Here is a 23,608-nt window from a genome sequence, read left to right on the forward strand (position 1 = left end):
CTGGTATTTATTCTGTAAGATGAGGTAGACCAGCTGCTTCTATAGAAGGCTGTGGAACTAGTGTTTCTTTTGTGAGATGAGGTAGACCCAACGATTCTGGAAAAGGTGGTGGACCTGGTATTTATTCTGTAAGATGAGGTAGACCAGCTGCTTCTATAGAAGGCTGTGGAACTAGTGTTTCTTTTGTGAGATGAGGTAGACCCAATGATTCTGGAAAAGGTGGTGGACCTGATATTTATTCTGTAAGATGAGGTAGACCAGCTGCTTCTGTAAAGGTGGTGGACCCCGTGTGTCTTCTGCAAGATGAGTTAGACCAGATGCTGTTTCTGGGAGATGAGGTGGACCCACTGATCTCTGGGCCCTATCTGCCTTCATTGGTGGTCCTATAATTTTTTTGTGTGATGCTGCTTATCTTTACCTTCTGGGTGAAAACTTTCACTTGAAGAGCTGTCCTGGATTTAGAGATCCACGTGGGACTGGATGAAGCATCTTCAACCAGTGCCTCTTCAACCACAGCTAGGTTGCAGAGGGGCAACCTACCTTATTATGTAGAAAGCAGGGTGGACAGGAAGGTTTTATAAAATGGTGCCTGTCTGTCACATGTGAATGGGTATTCTAAAAAAAATTTTTTTTTTTTCCAAATCCAAATGTATGATCTCTTCTCCTCTGAGATTTTCTCCTACCCGGCCTGTCTCTCCCAGCTGGTAGAAAGTCCAACTTCTTGCTATACATGAAGCCAGTAGTTTGAGAATTTTGATAACATTCCTTAGTGTAAAGTAACAGAAGAGTCAGCCCTTAAGAAGTGTTGGGCTACTGTTTATCTTCAGTTCTCTTTTTTCATCTATAAATCTGTATGGCATTCATGTCTCTTCCTCGCCTTGAACCAATTCAGTCTTCCAAGGCAGGAGAAATACTACAGACTGTCAGTATCTATAAAATACACAGCCACTTAGCAGCCCACATGTTTGTTCCTATGGTGGTAGAGCACAGAGGTCAGGGCTCCGTGCTTGGCAGATGTGGGTTTAGTTCCTGGCTCTGCTATTTGCTGATTTGTAACCTTTCTTAACCTCTCTAAATCTCAGTTTACTCATTTGTAAAATGAGAGAACTCATTTCACCTGTTTTCAGTAGTCAGCAAAGGGTCTGGACCATAGTACTCACTTGCTGATTATAAGTGTAGTATTGGAAATGATCTTGTTAGACTGTCTAGCATGTATATGAAGAGGCAAATATTCTACGTAAGCATCCTTCTTTTATAATTTTGTTTGCTCTGTCCATGTTCAGGTTGAATTGGGTTTGTAATAACATCAGCTTTAAACCTTAAGCAAACTACATGGATATAAAAGTTAACCATTAAATCAAATGGTCTTATAGGCAGCAATAGCAAGTTTCATGTGTAGAAATTCTCATATAGAAATCCACCATTGGGCAGGTGCCCACCTGGATTCCCTGCTTGTTGACCACTGCATGTGACAGATCTTCATACCCACTGATCCCCGTGTTGGGGTACTGGAGGGCAGACCATTGCATCCTGGTCTCTCTCAAAAGAGCCTGGAAGCTGTTATTATCAGAAGATGATCCTACCTTAGGGTAGTGTTGGGATGTGGTGGTAAAAGGAGTCTCACCTCCTGCAGGGGTAAGTCTTAGCTTCACTTAAAGATATTGTGGCACCCTTCAAAAGAAGCTACCAAAGGCCCTCGAATCCAGCTGATTGCTGTTTTTTAGGGCAAACATTAGAAACTATTTCTGGGGCTGAATGACCGAAGTTTAGGGGTCAGTTGAAATGCAGTTATATGGATGTGTCCCTACTTGGCATGGTCCCATATGAGCCCTGCAGATAAAGATGGGCAAGACACAGCCCCTGCACTCATGTGGCTCCTAGCTCTCTGTAGGAGACCAACAAGCAAGGAAACATGAGAAGTCTATAATAATAGAACCATCAGAAGCATTCAGGGAGAAATGATTGCTTGGAGGTTAATGGAGCTCTGAAGGATATACAGGAGTTTTCCCAGCAGCCAGGACGTGGGCCCAAAAGCCCAAGACAACTTTGGGAGAGCTGCAAGCATCTGGTCCAGCCAAGCCCGAGGAGCAGGGGTGATAAGTAAGAGAGGTGGCCAGGGACCATCAGGAGAGCCCAAGTCCCCCCATAATGCTAGCTTCCCCACACCCCTCCACTCTCCACACTCCCAGTGCCACTAATTTATATTCATAACTCTTTGAAGAGTTAAATTGATGGATGAATGAATTTCAAGATGATACCAAGTAGCAATTTTCAAAATTTACCGGGTAAATTTGTATGCACCATATATATGTAAAATTAAGCGTGCAGTGTGTTTTTCCATGCTCAATTTTTCACAAGCACGCCGCTAAGAGCTTTGCATTCATTGTTTCATTTATGCTCACAACAGCTTTATGAGGGATAGACGATGGCCATCAACCCATTTTGAGATTTGAAAAATTGAGACTGACTGAAGCGAAACCAGTTTTACAAAGTCACATGGTTGGCAAAGAATGGAGGTGAAATCCACACCCGGATGAGTCTTTCTCAAAATCAGCGTTTTGAACCACAATTATAAGTCAGAAAATGTGGACGGAGACAGCAGGTACAGGTCTCCCCATCTGCTCATGGCTCCTGACCACTCACCTATTTTTGGAGCACCGAAGTGTCCTTGCTACAAGCTGTCTTTCCTGCTGGCATGTGGGCTTCTGCTGGCCTTTAGAAGCCAGTTGAGTTGTGGGAGAGCACCTCATGGAGCTGGGGGTGGAGCACCAACCCACCCAGCTCAGAGGGGTCCTATTGCTTCTCTCACCTCCAGAACCCCAATAGAAGGTCGGTCCCCATAGGATTGTTAGATTTAGCACATACAAATTTTATCTGGTACTCCTTTACTTCCCATGAAGCCCCGAGTTCTCCCACAAAGAGTTCTAAACCTTCCAAGGGACTAATTATGCCAGTGAGGGTGAAAGCCCAGACCTGAAGTCATTAGAGGTGCACGTCTGGTTAGGAATGCATTAAGAAGGGCAAATATGTTAAGCCTCAAAAGCAGCAACTGAAGGGAGCCCTGTTCTCAGGAGCCTATCCCCAGGGTGAGAAAAAGGCTGTGTGTTCAGTTCCAAGACTGGGCTCCCTTGTGCAGGGATCTTCCCCAGCCACATGACCCCATGGTGTAGACAGATGAGACCTGGAGGCCTGGGAGGCAAGGGAGGGGATAGCCCCTGCCTTTCCCTACCATCCTCTGCCAGAAAGTGCATGAGGCAGGTGGTGAACTTTCTGCAGTAACCCTGTAGACCTTTTTGAATATTTGTTCAAAGTGAGGCAGCTCTGGAATGCAGAGACAAACAGTCTCTGTTCTCAGGGATAAATAGGCACACAGCCAAAGGCAAACAAATACATATTCATATATGCATATTACATGTGTTTAGATAATACCCACACAGACATGTACCCACATATACATATGCAACAAATACATTTATTATATGCAGTTAAGGAAGGGATCAAGTTGTTATCACAGAGAATAAAAGGGAGAGAGAGACTGCTTGCAGATTGAATGATCAAAGATGTCCTCACTGAGTGGGTGGCACTGAAGCAGAGACAGGAGGCAGCTACAGGAAAAGCAGAAGAGAAGCCCCTTGCTGGCTTTAGGACTCAGTACACACCAGGTAGGGCCGGCCAATGGGATCAAGTCATTGGACTGGGATTCGTTTCCTTGTTGAGTTGCAGAGTTTGCTTGCAGTGATCTAACCTATTGTCCAAGGGGCTTTGAAGCAGATACATCCATGTCCCTGTCCCTTACATCACTGCACATAGCCTCAGTTCATGCCAATGGACAGCTGCAGCCTCTGCCAGAGCTTTGTTTCTGGTTTGCAACGTGGCACATGCTCAGGCAGGCTGGAAGTGCCCTGGAGTTAATGTCCCCAGGACATTATGTCTCACAGCACCTGCAGGATGAGTCTGGGGATCAAGTACTGAGCTTCCTCCTCCTGTGTGGGAATCATTTGGCTTGTTTTATATGGCCTTGCAGGGGGACCCCACTAGAACTGAGTCTGCTGTTCACCAGGGCAAGCTATTTACAGGCTTTCCCCTCTTCTCTGCCCTGACCCTACTCCTACATCTTACTTCCTAAGATCAATTCCCAAATAAAATGCAAATTTTAACCTAAATTTTTATCTTAGAACCCACTTTTTGGGAAACCCAAATCCTTGAACAAGTATTTCCTGATTGGCCAAAGTTTACAACAAACATCCCTCCTTGTTATGCATGCCACCAACCTTTCCATCTCCAGCCATGCCTTTCTGTCCTTCCCCTTGTAACTCTGAACTTTCCAGCCTGAATGTCTTTGTAGCTCCCCTTGTTTTTCTCTGGAAAATTTCTATGCATAATTTAAGTGGATGAATAGTCTCCTCTTGGATGCCTACCCTACTCCTTTACCTCTATGCTGTCTGCATTGTCTTTCTGATATTGTTCTAACCAGATTCCATCCACTCAACCATCCATCCATCCTTCCACTCATCCACCTAATCTTCTATCCATCCACACATCCATCCATCCATCCATCCATTCACCCACCCATCATCCATTAAACAGTATGTACTAACTGCATTTAGAAGGCAGGCACTAGCAGTGTCCTGCAGTTAGCAACCAACCTTCCTGTGCTAAATGGATCTTCTTGAACTAAGGTGGGTCTTAGACATCTCTGTGCTTCCAGCGCATAGAAGAGGCTCTGTAATGGAGTAGGTCTTGACAATGGTTGGATAAATTAAATTGGCGAACTTCACCTGTTGTAGGAAGATAGCATCTGTGTAATGATAATGAGGTTCTTAATTACATGGGGGAGGATACATTAAGTATGTAGAATTAATAAATGAGTATATTATCATCAAAATGTGAGCCACATTTAGACACGGTTTCATTATTTAAAACAGCTTGTAAGCCATTAAGTCAATGAACATGTTTGATTTCCCAATACCAAAATGTATTCTTCAAAATAGCAAAGCCCTCCGTGGGCTCCTTACCTCTCGGTGGATCATAGGAGTGAACCTCATAATTTCATACTGGTAGGACTTCCATATAAAATATAGGGTGCAACCCTATGTTACTCACCTTTTCATTGCTTGGGCAAGTACCTGACAAAAACAATTTAGAGGAAGAAAGATTTATTTATAGTTTCAGAGGTTTCAGTTCATAATTGGCTGGCTCCATTGCTTTGGGCCTACGACAAGACCAAACATATTGGAAGGGTATGGCAGAGTAGAGTTGTTCACCTCAAATGGCCACTTCGGGGGGGCAGGGGGTAGAGAAGGGACCAGGGACAAAAAAGAGCCTTCCAGAGCCCACCCCCAGTTACCTACCCTGTCCCCCCCACCATGCCCCACCACTTACAGTTTCCACCGTCCCCCAATGGTCTGTTTAGCTCTCAGTGGATTAATCCACCCATGACGTCATAGCCCTCATGCTCCAATGACTTCCCAAAAGCCACATCTCTGAACATGGCTTCATTGGGGACTACACCTTCAATACAGGGGACCTTGGGGATGGATGTTCTAGATCTATAATCCAACAAATCCTAACTCCTGGCAATATCTTCTAAAGAAATCTGAGAGTCAAACAGCCAGTCTCTAACTGCACGTCTGCAGTTTGTCCATCAAGGTGCTGGATACAGAGTACACAGTCGTACATAAAGCAGATTTAGACTCTGCCTTCTGTAGCCTGCAAAGATCTATGCACAAAGATGTCCACTGAAATATAGCATGATGATTTCCTGTAAGACATGAATTAAGAGGAATTATAACCTATTCATACAATAGAATGTTCTGTAGCCATTCAGAAATGATGGCACTGAAACTTTCCCATGGCCCACCAAAATACAGTATAAACTCAGAAAGGAAAAAAAAATAATCAAGGGCACAGGATAACCAGATACACTGGGGGTAATACCTATTAGAAAACTACTGGAAAAAAAAAGCCAATTTTTGTAGAGTGTTTATTTCTGAAATATGGCACGAGCATGAGGACATTTTTGTCTTCTTCTGAGTTTTCAGAATTCTGTACTTCACAGTGGCACGAACGCGTGCAGCTCTCACAGTGATGCTTTTCCGCAGAGCCCAGCCTAGATCCTTGACTGAGCAGTGTGGCCATTCATTCTCTGATGTTTAAAGCTTTTCAGGGAACTTGCTAATATGTTCAGAGCTGGTGCTGGGCTTGGGGGAAATAACTGCTGTCTGTCCTGCCAGGAGCCTGAGGAGAGCAGACAGGAAGCTGAAATCAGCAGATATCTGGTGGTTAAAGCAAGGGAGGTATGGGAGAAGGTGGAGAGACCAAGCCAAACCACCCACCTCTCCCTCAGTCCTCCTGCCTCTGACACGTTAGTCCATCACTGCACGCCAAGATTTCAGGTCGTCATTCTACCCCAAAACATTTGGTTTTGGTGCAACTGGTGGTAGCCTTCCTATCAAAGTGTGGACAGGACAGAGCTAAAGAAATATATATTTTTAAAGCACATGATGCAACTTTCTGTGAGCAAAAGCAGAAACCTAAATTGAAATGGTTGCCTAGGGAGGATCACCTGCTTTCTGAACCACATCAGAAATGTGCCTTATGTGTGTAAAAAGAGCCCAGTCAGGCCACGAAGCCATTCTAAAGGAAAGTGACAAAGCCAAAGGAATGGTGAGATGACTTTCATGCCTCTGTGGGGACTCTGGGTTCACTGACACTGGGGTTGTGGACAGCAACGTGATCTCCCCTGCTTTTGTGGTATTGTTTTCTTTTTGATCCATTCATGCATGCTACCCCAAATACTGTTATAAGAAGGTTCTAGAAGTGCTGGTAGAGGGGGGTGGCCCCACTGTGGCACATGTGAGAAAATTACTGTCCTCCAGGTCATTGTCCACTGGACATAGTTCTGTTTGCCAAAGAGCTGGAGGGTTGAACATGCTCCGACTGGAAAAGAGAAGAGGGGAGGTGTTGGGAATGCCAGCAGAGTAACAGCCTTGGGCGCCATGTTTCCTAGGAGCAAGGTAGACCTGCACTCAAGGAAGACCTGCCAAACACTGGGAGTTGCCTCAAAAGACAATAGGGCACCCTGGAGGCAATTAGTTCTTCATCCCTGTCTCCTGGGTTTTCATTCTGGGAATATTATGGGGGAAGCCGAGCCAGGCACTTCTTCCTGCACCAGATAGGGGTCGGAGTGATGCCCCAGGAGCATTTCAGGTCCTGAGCATCTCCATGTCTGTGCTCCCAGAGCTCCTCATGGCTGTCCCTTCTTGGCCCCTGTGGGGCTGCCTGGTCCACGATCTTGTTGGAGAAGTAGGAAAGGAGCCCAAGTCCTTCCTGTCAACATCGGCTGGGCCAGGCAGTGGGGAGCCCCTTGCAGGGATCGTCCCCTTTACTCCTTATGCCCGCCATCAGGAGGGCATCCTTGCCACACTCGGCGGCAAAATTAACGCTCTCAACACTTGTAAGCAACTTTCCCAAATCCATCTGGCTAGTCAGTGTCACCGGGGGTGCTTCCACAGGGACCTCCCTTCACGGCACAATATCCTAGGTGTGGCGTATAAGAGTCACACACAAGTAACATGTGAACGTCAGGGGACAGCAGAGGGTGCCGAGAAGGGAACAGAGCGTTGCCTTCCCAAAAGGTCACAGAAGGAAAAAGTGCCAAGAGCCTGTCCCTCCTCCATGGAGGCCATCTCCATGTTTCCTCAACACCTATGGGTGTCACGCTGCGCTGGGGTTCACAGAAGAGGTGACCCAAAACAAGTTCTTGGTGTCACCGTTTAAGTAGGGGAGACAGCTTAGTAAACAACATTAAGAGAGAAATAATTTTGCCCTCTGTCCATTGGCAAAGCCAACCAGTTCACTCTGCAAGCTCCTCGTGGCATAGGGAGGGCTGTGGGTGATCCTTCAAAGAGAGCAGGTCTGAGGACAGAGAGGTGGAAAAGATGAGGTGACCGGAACGAGGCATCCCCGCGGGAACCCCTGTCTGGAGACCTGGCCGATGCCTCTCAGTTCCCTGCAGGACTGACCTGGAAATGACTCTGATCCAGGAGTCACCTTCCAGCTGTGACGGGCCCTGAGCCACCTGGTTCAGAACCTCAGCCTCAGGATTTGAAGTCCCAGAGAGAGTCCCGGTGTCTGATCTCTGGAGGGCTGGCGGGAACACAGCAGCCATGGCAGGTAGAGTAGTCGGTGCACCCAGGCAGGTGCTGTCCCAGGAAACTGTTGCTCACATCCAAAGATGTTGAAATCAAGGTCAGGCTGCAGAGTCTGCTGAGCCCTGGGTGAGGTGGTGCCTTGGGCCAGCACAGATGCTCCGGGAGGCATGAAGGCCGACTGCTGAGCTGAAAAATGGTCAGCCTGAGAACGGGCACTGGCTGTCTGCCAAGCGCAGTCGCAGGTTGGTTCACTGCCCCTGTGTTTGGGATCAGGACTGTCGTAATGACACAGAGCTGCAGGAGGGAAGCAAGCTTCCAGGTCTCCCTTTATGCTGGTGCCTGCACATGGCTCCCCCCCGGCCCCCGTTCTGACTCGTGGTACCCAGACGAGGCGACTTATCCCCTTATTGTAGGCACAACCACCAGCTAACCAGGTCGAGGTACCTCCAGTGATGCTTAGTAGATCCAAGGATCCCAATCCACGCCTCACTGATGCTCTTCTCTCTTGGCCACGAGATAAGTTATTTTCCTTGACTTACTATTAGAGTGGCTATAGGACTGACTTTACCCAGAACATTTCCAGTTTACACCTACCAATCGTGGCAGATTAATAATAGCAACCTGTTTCACAAAGAGTCCCAATTTAGACAATAAATTGTACAGAACAAATGGTCACCCTACCTAGCAGTAGTTCAATTATTTTTGGTTTTGCTATTTTAGGTGTTTATTTGGAAAGAGATGCATTTATCAAAACCACAGCTCCAAACCACAATTTAGGTGGGTACAAATTGTAATTTGGCTGGAAATGCGAATCCAGCTTCCCACTATGCAAATGCAGTCACCCAGGAAATCTATCCAGATGCACCACATGGAAGGCAGCCAGCCTGCAAGTGACTCTGACCCTGTGATTTAGAGCTCCAAGAAGGGGACTTAGCCATCTGGTGGGCTGGGCTGCACGCCGGCCAGGACTCTAGCCACACCTTTGCTGGAATCCAGCTCTTAGGAGGGAAGTGGTATATGGCTGTGGACCATCTCATGGCCACGCATGGCATTCGTCACTTGGAGAGCATTGCTGATGAGGGACACAAGGATTACTTAGTAGAGGTGCCATGTGCAGCTGGGCCGTCCATACACTGCACAAAAACACCCACCCTGGGGAGTGAGCAGGGGCTGTCCGTACTCCAGCTGGTTAGACTCACAGCTTTGCCTATCAGGAGGTACAAGGCCTTTTTAATAATCCACACAAAACTGTAATAGGGCACCAGCTGGGGGGCAGTGGCCATGGTTTCAGATTGAGCCCTTCCAACCCAGCTACCTGTCCTGCAGTTGACGAGCATAAATCCCAGAGGGCCCGAGGAAAAGCTACTTAATCTGAAATTAGTAGACCAAAGATCCCAACACTGAATGGAGTGGTCTTTGAGTAAGAAGAACAAGAGCCCTAAAAATTGGCTGAGCACCTCCTGCGTACCTGGCCCTGTACTAAGCATGCTGGCCTATGGCACGTGAACCCCTCACCTGCCCTTTCTGCATTTTATAGATGAAGTTATTGAGGATCAGAGAGATAAAGTAGCTTTTCAAAGTCACAAAGCCCAAGAGTGCTGTAGTAAAGTCCTTCCCAAATGCTGAGCTGCCTTAGACGAGACCTTTGGGGTTTGCTCTGGCCTTTCCTGCTCATGGAAGGCACTCATGGAACACACTGAGGTCACCCAAACAGGCTCAGGGCAGTGTTTCTGCTCCTGTGTGTCCAGGACCCCTTCATAGCTACCCTGTTTGGTCTAGTTCTGAAAGAGGGGACCTCACCCACCTTAGGGCTGCCTCTCCTTATTGCTCAAACAGTAATTGGCCCTTGGGCATAGATGGGGCAAGACGTCAGCTCTTTCAGGTCCCTCAGGAAGGCTTCCTAGAAGAGGTAGTTTGGAGGGCACCAGGAAGATGCCAGCTTATTGAGCACCTGTCTGCGTTGACCTTGGGTAGATCACGTTACGTGTGACCCACACTTGACCTTGTGGAGGAGCCATTATCATCCCTGACCTAAAGAGCAGGAATCTGAGGCTCTTCCAGGCTCAGCCTGCCCAAGGTCAGCCAGCAGTGAGTCCAGCATGGCCCCAGGGACAGAGCTGGGCCTCCAGCCGGCATGACCACCATCTCAGGCTGCTTCATTGTTTGCATGGAGGTCAGGGGCTTAGCACCAAGGAGGCTGGGGTTGAAATCCCATCACCTCCAGTTCTGGTTTTGCCAGTGACTGGTGGGATGACCTGGAGGGAGTACCCTTGTATCGGAGCCTGCTGATGGGCAGGGAGCATGAACTGTGTGGCAAGTGGCCCACACAGTGCTTGACAAGGAGTAACTAGCCAGTGGGAGATGTCCCTCTTCCTTCTCTTCATGTAGCCTCTGGACCCATTGCTGGGACAGTGGTTAAGATCGTGGAAGCCGCAGCCAGACAACATGGGTTCAAATCTTGTTGCTGTGTGAGAATCAAGTGATTCGTGCAGCACATGGAACCCTGCTCGGTGCGCGGTGAGCTCTGCACAGGTGAGGTGGAGTGAACAACCTCTGCTCCTCACTGCTTGGCCCACTTGCTTCTTAACCCAGAGCCTCTGCAGGGAGCTCTGTTTAAATAGTCACGTCAGCAGTCAAGTGACAGAGCTGGGACTGGCTGGCAAACCTGTGCCCAGGGGCTGTGGCCGCTGGCTGAGCAGCTCCCAGCACAGCAGCTGCAGACCTTGCCAGCAGAGCGCGGGCTGATTTTCTCCTCCTGTGTCTCTGAGTCACCCAAGGCCGCGGTAGTCACCCCACATCTCCAGGATCCCACACACCGAACCCACAGGCTGTGATGTCACCACAGTCAGGCAAAGAGGAAGGGGAGTGTTAGAGGACAGCAGGAAGGAGACCTCAGGGAGCAGGGGTCTCAGCCTGGCTGCACCTGAGAGTCCCCCAGGGAGCTTATGAATATGTCCTGAGAATCAGGCCCTGCCCAGGCTTTAAACCAACCGTCTGATGAGCTGCTAGAGGCCCTGTCGGCAGTCAGAAAGACTCCCGTGGGCTGCACTGGGGTCCCCCAGAGAGCTCGTTAAAAATCAGGCTGCACCCCCATCATCCACCTCCGACACTTGAGAGTGTCTGACTCCACAGGTCTGGGTAGACCTGGGGAACTGCATTCCCACAAGCCCCTGGATAGGGAGGATGCTGGTCCCGGCCCTCCACATAGAGATGCCCTGACTTATGTAATGAATAAAGAGAGAGAGACAGACAGCAACTACCAAGTCTCCCCAATGTGTCTGTTGCTCTTTTGCATTAAAAACAAAATAGTTATCCATTCTTATATTTTGAGCAACTGAAAAATTCTAGCCGCACTCTTCATCTCCTCCTCCTACCTTAGCCACACACCTCTAAAGTGTCTTATTCTCAGCACTCACTTGTTACACGAGTGTCACATGAGGTCAACAGATTTGCAGCAACAGATAACACAAAGGAAAATAAAGGCAATCTGGTTCCTGGAGCGTTATAGATGAGAACAGCTGCATGTGTAAAGATCCTGTGGTCAGACATAGGGTGACACTTTGAAAGAACTGGGTGTTTTTCCCTGTGATCAAAGCTAAAGTTTTTGCATATGATGAGAAGAGGCTGAGAGGTACATGATGCCTACATTATAGAGACCCTAGAGCCATCTATCCTGTCTCCTGATTAGTTGAGTCTCTGATGCCAAATCCTGAATCTCAGCACATCAATAGGATCATCTATCTTAAATTCCCATTTACTGGGTAACCAGAATTTCATCCAGGCTTTGTCCCAATTCCAACAGTTACAGCCAAAAACTGTCACTCATTCAGTCCTTAATGTGGACCACACAGTTTACTAAGCCTTTTATAGAAATGCAGTTATTTCTATAATCATTTGTCTACTGCACCTGGCTTTTCTGGAATAGGATGTGGCTTTGAACTACCAGTCTGTTGTCAAGAGACATATCTCAGGGACCCAAAACATCTCCCTTATTACTGCTGTCCTTGGATTCCTGCTGCCTGTGCTAGTTGGGGACAGCCCCGCAGCCCTGGAATAGCCACAAGGCTGATTGAAATCCAGCTGAAAATCTGTCCACCTGCAGAGCCCGAGGCAGAGCTGTCCAGATGGGGCCTCCAGGGGGCCTTCATGGAGGCCAGGTCTCTAAGACTGGAGTCCCCATGTCAGCCATCCAGAGCTTCGCTAGACTAACAGCAGAGAAGCCTCGGAGTCCTGGGTCTCTGGATTTACCCAAGTCCCTTCCCCTCTCCGAATCCCCATTTTTAAGTGAAAATGGGAAATCAAGATACTTTGTCTAAAGGTGGTTTAAGGATCTCATGACGCCCCTTGGTACAGCACCCGGCCATGTGAGGACAAAGGGAACCACGGCTGCTGTGACTGCTGTGTCGCTGGCCCTAGAGAGGGGCAGCAGGGAGGGACTTGGTGTAGAACTCTCACCAAGGGGGAAGGAAAGTCCATTAGAACAGGTCCACTCGGATCTCCCCCCTGCAGCTGCGGGAGCATGGATTGTCTTGTTCACTTCATGTCCTGGGTCTGCAGGTGAACTGCAAAATCCTTTTTATTGAAAATTCATTCCATCTTCCACAAATGTTTATTGAGCCCGTGCTATTTGCCAGGCATGCAGGAGAGCGAGGATAAATGAGCTGCTGATCCTGCACTTACTGGGAGACGTGAGAAGGCAGAGTACAGATTTCCTATAGCTGTGAGGGAAAGCACTTTAAATACAGAATGCTGAGCGTTATTTACCTTAAAAAATAAAAATCACTGAGGGTCTACTAAGGGCCTCTCGTCACCTCAGTGAGTTGATGGAGAACTGGGAGCCTGCAAATTGGTGTGCTGAGTTCGTGTCTTCCAGCACCTCTCTCTCTAATGATGTAAATTACTAAATCATGTTTGATACTCATAGCCTATGAATTGTATTATAGTTCATAACTATCCACTAATTGTTTTGTACTATTAAATTTATATATATGTAATACTCATTGTACATATATGTTTATAACACTAATATAATACTGATCATGCTTTATTCTAATTACAATCATATATATTACATCTGCACATTACATAGTACACATAATGCTTATGTGTTATATGTACAATATATTTAATATATATTTCTTATACTTATTATATTTATAAATACATAATATTTATTATATTTAATTTAAATAGAGTCACACCTGCTTAATGATATTTTAGTCAACAACTAACATCATACAAGATGGGGGTCCCCTAAGACTGAAATGGAACTGAAAGATTCTTGCCACCTGTTGACCACGTCACCATCAAGACACCACCCACAACATGTTATTCGCTTGGGTCTGGTGTGTTGTTAGCCACGGTGAAGATAGCCACTCGGGGCCGAGATCTGGCGTGTGTATTTACTCTCCTGAACTTAGTGAAATAACATTTACCATTCAGTGCTAGGCTGTGTGGCCGGGGGCAGCCCCCCACATCTCCTGTTTATGGCTCTTTTTGACACAGTCCAGCATCAGTGAGTGGCATCGAGGTTTGTATAGTGCTCACTTCAATGTGCACACGACCGTCACCCCATGATGAGACCATCCAGGGGCATCTCCTGGAAGTACCTCGCAGGTAGAGCTGCATGGCTGTGTGTACGTGGGTGGACCAGATTACTTATGGTGGCTCTGTTTGTTTGTTTTTACCGTGTCTTTCAAATGGACATGGCAAAGCTCTGCTCCAGTTAGAGATGGCCCATGTTAATTAAATCTGTACTTCAGAAGGGAAGTCCTCCTTCTCTGTTGGTGGGAATGTAAATCACTGTCGCCACCTTGGAAAACAGTATGGAGGTTCCTCAAAGAGCTGGAAAGAGACCTGCCATATGACCCAGCAGTTCTGCGGCTGAGTCTGTACCCAAGGACCTGGAAGCGGCACCTGGAGGAGACGCTGCGCTCACGTACACCTAAGCACTGTTCCTGAGCGCCCTGCCCAGGACCCAACCCAGGTGTCGCTCATGGGTGAATGGAGAAGGAAGATGCGCTCCATGTGCAAGATGGAATGTTATTAAGCCGCGAAAAAGAGACATTCTGTCACTTGAGGCAACAGGCTTGGAACTGGAGAATATTGGGTTAAGTGAAATAAGCCTGCCCTCACCTTTACTGGAAGCTAAAAAGTTGATTTCAAAGGAGCCCAGACAGAAGAGTGGTCACCAGACCTGGGAAGGCATGCAGGAGGGAGGAACGGAACGAGGACAGGCACAGAGGTGGAGCTGGAGAGGAGTAACTGCTACTGTCCCCTAGCACAGGGTAACTATGGAGAGCCATTCAGTAACTCTTTCAAAATAAATAGCAGAAAGGATTTTGAATATTTATTCCCAATGCAAAGAAATGACACAGGTCTGAGGTGAAGGACTCAATTACCCTGACGAATGGGGACCCATCATGGACATGTGTCAGAATGCCACACTGCGCTCCAAAAGTAAGTTCAGTTCCTGTGTCAGTTCTGATGATCACTTTTAAACCCATGCTGCATCCCAGCTCTACAAACCTGAACTGCCCCAGGACACTGACCCCGCCAGTTTCTCAAACATCCACTCAACAAGCTGCCCCAACCTCCTGCTGCGTGCCAGGTCCCGTGCCAGGCCCTGGGGACAGAGACAATGGAGGCACAGTCCCCGTGCACCTTGAGCACACAGATGGGCCAGCAGGCAGCCAGGGAAGGCTGTGGCAGCCACTGTCCTGGGGGAGGTGCTCCTCCCTCTGGCCTCGGGAGGACACAGGGAGGCAGCCAGGTCCTTCACAAGAGCACGGCCCTGATCCAGCCAGAACCAATGTGGATCAAGAAAAAGAGATATGAAGAATATGGGGGTGACTCACGGGCTGTGGGGGGCGAGGAGTGCCAGGTGACACCTGGACTCCCGGTTCAGTGGTGGAACCCATCTGTCCACTACCCAGAAGAAGGGAGGCAGTGAGAGGAGTGTTCCGTGTTGACCTGGCTCAACCCCCAATTCCTGCCCAACCTTGGGCAGCTCAAAGCGTGGCCTTCCTTGGAGACAGGGTCTATGGGTCAGCTTCCCGACACTATGACAAACGCCTGAGAGAAATCAACCCCTGGAGAGAAAAGGTTGACTTTAACGCTCCGTTTCCAAGGTTCCAGTCCATCATAAATTGTCCACATGGCTTTGGGGCGCCTATGGCGAGACGGCATCAGGCCTGGGGCTCCAGGTGGAGCCAGATGGCTCATCTCATGGCAGCCAGGAAACGGGGAGAAAGATCCTGGGGTCCCAGTATTCCCTTCAAGGGCATTCTGCTCCAAACTGAAAACTCCCACTAACCTCCCGCCTTAAAGGTTCTCAACATTCGAGTAGTTCCACTTGGGGACAGAAGTCTTCCGCACATGGACCTCTGGGGGACGATTCCGATCCAAACAATGTCAGGGTCTCCGTCCTTGGGGTGGCCCTAATCCAGTGTGAATGGCCTAGAGGGGAGGGGAGGTCACGAGACAGAGGGAGAAGATGTCCCTCAGCAAGCCCAGCAGAGACGCTGCGACAGAGGCTTCCCTCCTGGCCCCGAGAAGGAACCCATCTACCAACGCCTTGATTTTGGATTTTAAGCCCCCAAATTGTGAGAAAAGAAATTTCTATTGTTTAAGCTGCCCGGTTGGGACACTTTGCTTGAGCAGCCTCTTTGCCGAGGGTCACGGGTTATGTTTAGGGTCAGTGGAGTCTGATGGTGCCTTGGGAACATGCCAGAGTGGTAGCTGTATCTGCAGGTCTAAGACTCTGCGGGCAGCCTGAGACAAGCGGCGAGGGTGTGCAGGTCATTTCTGACACAGACGTCTCTCGCTAGCACCGTGTGACTACTACTTAATAGAAATTTGAAGAACAGTTGAATGAAGAAAAGTCATGCTTGCCCAAGAACAGAGGGCAGAGGAACTTCAGGGACACTGGAATCAATTCTAAGCTCCTTTCCCAGTTAGTACAAGGTTAGCTCAAGCCCCGTGGCTATGGAGCTGTAACCGTGACTCACAGGAGGCCAATTAACTGTAGAGAGTTGCCATGCCGGTTGCTGACAGCTACCCTCACTAGCAAGGATGGAACCTTCTTTGTTCTATACAATCTGGGATATAAAAAAAAATAAACAAATATCAAAGCTATTCTTGGAACAAGAGTTGCAGCCTACTACGGTCTTGGGTTCACACCCATGTTCTAAAACCGCTGACCTCCAAGGGAGCGTGCCGATGACGTGTCTATTTTAGGTAGCGACTTAGAAGTCTGCTTAGCTTAAAATGTCAGAATCAGTAGACAGCACAGGATAAAGGAAAATGGCAATAACTGCAGTCAGGAGGTCTTGCTTTGAATTTCAGATGTGCGTCTGGAAAACGGGGTGACCTTTATTTTTCCGGGTGTCCTTTCCCTTCTCTGAAAAACAATGACAGGGAAGAGGCACCTGGATGACCTGCCAGCTCTGACGTCCTGTGAGTCTCTCCATGTTGCTTTAATTGCAACTGCTGATAAGATAACATTTCCATAAATTGACCTGCCACCCTGAATTATCCACCAACACCAAGACAGGAAAATAAGATGGGCAGAAATGAATACTGCACATGACTCTGGTAGGATAATTTTCCCTTCTTAAAATGGCAGATGGTATGCTGGAAACAGGCAGCGGTTTCAGAATGCATCTTAATTACCAGCAGATTGGGTTTCGCTAGAAGGTTTCTGAACACGCGTGGTCATGGCATTTTGTCCGATTACTTAAATTTTGACCTTATTGGAAGCGGATATGGAAAACCACCCACTCCTGACAGCATTTGTAATTTGCCCCTGACCCTTTAATACTTAAAACTCATGTTGACCTTTCCTGTCTCTGCCTGGATATCTCAGCTCTGGATGTAATAAGCCCCTAAGGGGAAAGAAAAGATAATGAAGATTTATTGAGTATCTGTTCAGTGCCACATTTCGTACCAGGTCCTCAACCTGAGACCTATAATACCTCATTGAACATGGTAGCCCTAGTGTGTGACTCGCCTGTGTGTATATGTCACTTCCAGGGCCAAGCTGTGGCTCAGCTGTGTTCCACCGTACCCAATGTGACCGTCTTTGGAACGGCATCTACTTTCAAGCATGAAGCAATCAAAGAGTCCGTGACCCACCTCTTTGATCGAAATGCAGACTACGTGCAAGAAGTCAAAAGGTAGGCACTTGCTTGCTCAGGCTTAGCACTGCTCTTCTCTCAAACAGCAGCAGCATTGGCTTAAAGAATAGCTGATAACGGTGATAATAACAACTATGTACAGGGGGCTTGGTATTGCTAGCTCCAGGCCCGTGTTTCACACGCATTAGCTCATCCAATCCTCCCACAGCCCTAATCTTACCCCAAGAAACCAAGCTGTTAAAGAACTTGCGGAGGAATGTGTTAAGAGTCAGGTAGGTGTTACTCCACTGCCTTAGCACATCAGAGTTTATTCCTCATCCATTCACGTACCAGCCAAAGATGCACGTTGGATGGATCGTCTTCTGTAAGGAGACTCAGGGACTGGGCTCTTTTCACTTTATGATTCTGCCATTGTCTTGGGTCTTGTGTCCTCTGCTTCTCGCTGGCAGATGGAAGGAGCACGGGGAGGGCATGCACGAGGGGCTTCTGAGGGTCAGTCCCAGCAGGAACGCACATCCTGCTCCTATTTTTGCTCCTGCTCAGGTCCTGGGCCACACCTCCCTGAGAGCAATCTGGGAAACCATCTAGAGGGCAGCAGGCAGGCTGGCCCAGGGGTAAAGAGTGGAGCCCTGGTTCAAGCCAGGCATTTGACTTGGGGCCTCACACTGTTCATGTACGAGTTCTCTCTGAAGAGTGGAGCCTGTGCTAAGGTTGCCCATAGGAAGATGGGGCTGGGGGCACCCTAGCGAGGTTGCCAGGCGCATGCATATTAAGGAGCTCCTCAGAGCGGGAAAAGCTTATCTGTGCAAATCTAGGGATGTCTGGTTACCTGATCCAGTTATGGATATTGACAACGGAGCACCCAAAGGGGAAACCTCCAAGAGCTAGCAAGGACTACCGCATTGACGTGATCAGATTTAGGTTTTGCTCAGTCCCTGGTGGTGGGTCGAGGAGAGGGAGCCAAGGAGACCAGTCTTCTGGCCACTGCAGTCACCTGGGGAATGTAGGTTTATAGCTGGATCCACTTTCCACCTTTGATGCTGTGGCTCCTGATGGTGGCTGTGTGTACATGAATGTGAGAGAGTAATGTGTGTGCATATGTATGTGTGTGTGTGTGTGTGTGTGGGTTTGCGCATGTGAGTGAACAGGGAATCCTAAGGAAACCCAGCTGCCTCCTGGTTGCAGATGACCCATGTGGCTCATTCTGGCTGCTGCTTGGGGATCTGTGCTCAGGCTTGGGGTCCGCTCTGCTCCAGGAGAGGTTCAGAGTGGCCAGGAGCCACCATTTCAGTGTGGCTTATTTTCAGCCCTACCTTGTAAGGTACACCCGTATTAAGTAGCCTCGTCAACCTCATAGCTAAGGAGCCATTTTCTCCAAATCACAAATTAAGATGGAAAATGAAAGACCAGGGGACCACAGAATAGGTTGTTGGAGGTGATGGATTTAGACCAACTTGGTGAAACTTAGGGAGTTTCTAGGAAAGGAAATCTTCCAATGGTCTATTTTTAAATCTCGAATGTAGAAATTTGTATATAATTTAAGATCATCCCGATATTCCAGGAGAAGAATGTTGACACGATAGAAGAGCTTTGAATCTAGACGTGGAACTCCCCCACCCCATTTCCAGATAAGCAGGCCCACTTTAAAGACGCCCCTCTGCCCAGCACCATAGCTCTCAGGTGGTTCTTCCACTTTTACCCTGAGCCTCTCAGGCTGCGGTCTGCAAAACAGATGAGAGACTACCACCAATCCCTTCCACCATCTTTCTTTCACCCCTTTAAGTGATTTTTTTTTCCAAGTACTGTCTCACTCTTTATGTGCCGAGTACCTGTGATGGGCTAGGGGCTGTGCCCAGGAGGGAGACCCAACAGTAACCCTTAGAGTCACTGTCCTTCTAGAGATTGAAATGTAGTTGCAGGGGTGGGGTGAGCAAATAAGACTCGAAAGAGAATGAATTGGTTTATACTTGTGATGTGTGTTCTGGTAGAGAAATGCAGAGCCTTAGTGGATATACACACACGGGGAAAAATCGGGTCATGAGTGGAAGAGCGAGACTTGGCTGAGAGTGGAAGGGTCCAGCCGTTGGCCGGGGGCTGCAGGTGCTGAGGCCCTGGGTCAGTTCAAGGGTCTGAAAGGAGGCCGGTGCAGCTGGAGGCAGCTGGAGGTGGGGAGGCTAAGAAAAGCGCCAGGCAGCTTTCCTGAAGAAGTGACACCCCCTAGCCAGGGACCCCATCTGCCATGTAGCTGCTCCTCCCCTCCTCTCCCTGTCCCTGACCTGCTCCTCTGCACCAGGATCAGTGATTTCCACTGGTATCAGAAGAGCAGAGGCAACAGCACCTAAGGCCACCTCCCCACCTTCCTTCAGATACCACTCCGGCAGCTCACTCTTGTCTTAAGCAGAGACCCTGGGATTGGACTGGAAGTGACTGGGTAGCCACGGCCATGGTGGCAACCTGTGTCCTGCTCATCCTGCCCTCCAAACAGCCCAGAGTGAGACGAAGCTGCGGGAGCCACGCTGCCTAGTGCAGAGCCACGCACGGTGTCTGCAGCAGAGGGGACCCGGAGCCAGCTGCCCCATCCAGCAGAAGGGAACCAGCTCCATGGCTTAGGCTACACCCACCAGCCTGAGTATATTCCTCAGCCCCTACAAACAGCTAATTATGACGACTGTCACATAATGGAAAAACACTCCTGGGAGCATATTGAGGGAAAAAAAAAAAAGCCGTATTCCATGTTCCATCTATGCCTGCGTCCTAGCTTTGCACAAACTAGCTTTGCACGTAAAATGAAACGGAAAATATCAACTGCTAACATACATCACGAGTGTGGGCAGAGCCACTCTCCTTTATTTTCTGATCACAGAGATGGTTACCTGATTATGTGTGTGATGAACTAGAAAAAAATGATGAATTTCCTACAGTGAGAACTCTTATAAACCAGTCAAGCAGCACACCTCTTTTGCATGCACTCTCAGCCTTCAGCCAAATATTTTAAAGGGAAGAGGAAAAAATATGTATGATACAGACTTCACCTTCACCGCCTTCCGTCTGTCTGGGAGGAGAGCCGTGACTGCGAGTGAGCCGAGTTAGAGCGAGACACCTTGAGCCGTGTGCACCTGATGTAAGGGCTCCAGAAATAAAGGAGAGAGAAGATCAGAGGGGACCAAGATGGACAGCCCCTCAGGGACACTTGGGGGACAAGCAGGATTTCTGCAAGTGGGGAGGGTCCCAAGTAGGAGCTCTCGGGCAGGGCAAGATGGAGAAGAACAGCTTTCGGTCTCCTCCTGTTCTGCCAAGTTTGCTTAGACCACATTATGTGCACCTTACACCATCCCTCAAGGCAAGAAACTACTCACAGGCATAGATGGGACACGGAATATGGCTTTTTTCCCTCATAGACTCAGAGGTGCACGAGGTAGGGACTCTAACCTGCCAACCTTTCCCTTGGTTAACCAGGGACCTCGAGGGAGCTCTGGGGCAGAAAGCATGCATTGGTCACCTTGAGGGTGATGATAGGTCCTCAGGTGTGAACCTGGGTCACAGCCGAGTTGTATACCTCCAATGTGTGCAGGTTTGGTGCGTCAGTTGTGCCTCAATAAAGCTATTTCAAAACATCTTTTCTTAAAAATCAAACATTGTAAACTTCCTTTGGTGGAAAGTGGTGCCCAGTATTATTTCAGGCTGTATTTTATTCATTCATTTATTCACACACTGTTGATTCCTGTGAAGGGGCCTCGTGACACCGTGAGGAGCCAGACACACACATCCCTGTGACCCAAGGCATCCAAACTAGTAGGGACAGATGGTTATAGGGGCAGTAGCAAGAGAGTAAAGCTAGCACCCGATGGGAAAAGATAAGGCGTTTGGGAAACACAGGTGAGCACCATCTAATTGGAAGCCCAAACAACACGGAGGAGCTCCGTTTTGTAAAGTAGACATTGTCTTTATTTTTCAGAGAGCCCAATGCATCCTGAGTTACTTGATTCCACACCCCTCCCTGTGGCAGGACTAAGCCCCATGTGGTTCTGGTTCCAGAGCCTGTGGTCTCCTCCCACCCACACTCACCCTCCCAAAGGCAGGTGGCTCGCCCCTGAGCCCATGAGGAAGCCAGGCAGCCTGGGTGGAAGCACATGGCAATGTGAGACCGAGTACCTGTGATGGGCTAGATGCTGTGCCCAGGAGGATCCGGCCAGATGAGGGCTTCTCTCTCTCAGACCCACATGCATTCCAGGCTGATGGTTCTGCCACCGGATGCTGTCCCATGCATTGCAGGATTCTCAACCCGGCTCTCCTCTCTAGACGTAGTAATGCCTGCCCCTGTCCCAAGCTGAGACAATGCAAGATGTCTCCAGCCATCACTCATGGCAGGGTGTGAGCAAAACTGCTCCCAGGGAAGGACCCCTGGAATGATGAGTGTTTGGTGATGGCAAAAGATGAACTTGATGAGTGACAGATGGGCCAATGTCCCTGATGTACACGTTACAATTTGTGTACATGTACCTCTAAATGTGTTCAGTTAAAAATTAAGAGAAATTTTAAAGGGAGCCACAGGTTACAGGGACCATGCTCTGCAAAGCCCTTCAGCGGGGTTCAAGCCAGGTTATGTCAGAACAAAATCAGAACAAAGGGATCGCCTCTTGGCAGGTCGAGGGCCTCTCTCCCAGCAATGGTTCCATAGGAACTTGCCACCACTCGACAGAAATTCCTCCCTGATCCATGTGGGTGGAGAGCCAAGAGGCAGCATTCACCATGGAGGGGCCGGGGGCGAGGGGAACAAAGGAAGGACAGATACAAGGGGCCGGATCAGCAATTCCAAAACGTCTTGCTGCTGGATTTGGCCCCAGAATCCCTGAGCTGGAGCTCTTTTGTGTTTGCTTTTTAAATCCACAGGGATTTTATGCCAGCAGAGAGCGCAGACAGAAAATTCCCTGCGGTTGGCCTCTGCCCCGAACCGCTCTGCTTCTACCTAATTATTGTCATGTACAGGTGGTTGGTCACCCTGGAAGTGGGGATTAGAAGGGAGGGTGGCCCGTGTGTCCGTGATGAGCTATTTGGCTCTGTTGGCGATTTTCCCGACGACGGCCTTGGAAGGACTCTGAGGGGCTGGCCAACATGAGCGGGTCCCCGGAGGGCCAGTCCTAAGGCTGGTGTGGGACCTGGGACATTCTAAACAGACCCGAGTTCAGGTCAGTAAGGTTCCATTTCAGTGTGGTCCATTGGCCAAAGTCGTGGTGACAGAACGGGGATGCAGCACTTAGCCGTCTTGAAGCTCTGCCCTGAGGAACTCCCTACTTGGTGTGCACAAGCAGCACCTGGACCCCCATCCTCAGGACCTGGGAATGAAGCCTGCCTTGCTCAGTCCCTGCTAGAGCCTGCGTGGCTGAGAAGTGACAGTGGCAGTCACCCCAGGGTGGCCACAGTTCATCCTGCAAAGCCATTCTGTGCCTCTGGGCCCTCCTGGTTTCCAGATGTGATGAACTAAACCCCCACCCCCACCCCACAACCCCAACCCCCAATTCTCTGCAGTGAGCCCGGGAGCAAGTCACCTGACCTCTTCAGCCTCAGTTCTCCATCCATCAAATAGAGAGAACTGCGGCCCTGGACCCGGGCAGGGAGGAGGTAGGAATGGATGACTCTCAGGATCTCTTGACAGTGGACCTGGCCTGTACTGAGCGCTCGTGGATGCTCTTTCTCCTAGAAAGATCCAGGGCATCGGCCTCAGCTCTGCTGGTTTCTGGACTGGTGATGTCAGCCACCTGGAAGGCTGCTTGGGTCTATGGGTGGCTTGCTGGGGTTTTGAATATTCTTCTTTCTTGCCCTTTTCCTAGCCAAAAGACCCTCTTTAAGTCAGGCCATTCTGACCAAAGGTAATAAAAGCTGCTGTGGACCCTGTGCCCACCGTGAGCTAGGCTCTGTGCTCTGCTTGTGCCAGCTCTTACAAGTTTTGCAAAGTGCCATCATCATTATCCCCTTTCACAGATGAGGAGGTCTTAGGTACAGAGAAGCTAAGTAAATCACTTGAGGCCACGCAGCAAGTGGCAGAACTCCATGCTTAACACTGAGGCAAAATTCATGATCCTAAGCCCAGTGCGACACTACCCCCTGGCCCCTGTCCACCCACCTCCGAGCTAGCCACTGGTGGTGGCAGCCAGTGTCTGGGCCCTTTCATCACAAGGCCAAAGTCCTGGCTTCTCATTACCATGGTTGGTGTCCCAACGCCTTCTGCTAGCCCAGGTCAAGCTGTTGTATTCTCTTGAGAGATGCCTTCCCTGAGTCACCTGGGCAATTCCTGCTCATCCACCAGCACTCGACAGTGGG

General features: G+C 49.0%; 1 protein-coding gene across 1 annotated transcript in view; it reads left to right on the forward strand.

Annotated features, from left to right (window-relative positions):
- Nucleotides 1-23,608, forward strand: part of Vat1l (vesicle amine transport 1 like) — a 140,826-nt gene that overhangs the window by 41,962 nt on the left and 75,256 nt on the right. The window contains exon 4 of the mRNA XM_026393019.2: nt 17,187-17,329. Coding sequence (XP_026248804.2) covers nt 17,187-17,329 — 143 coding nt within the window. The remainder of the gene's footprint in view (nt 1-17,186; nt 17,330-23,608) is intronic.

The sequence above is a fragment of the Urocitellus parryii genome, chromosome 15, assembly GCF_045843805.1.
Source record: "Urocitellus parryii isolate mUroPar1 chromosome 15, mUroPar1.hap1, whole genome shotgun sequence".
Lineage (NCBI taxonomy): Eukaryota > Metazoa > Chordata > Mammalia > Rodentia > Sciuridae > Urocitellus > Urocitellus parryii.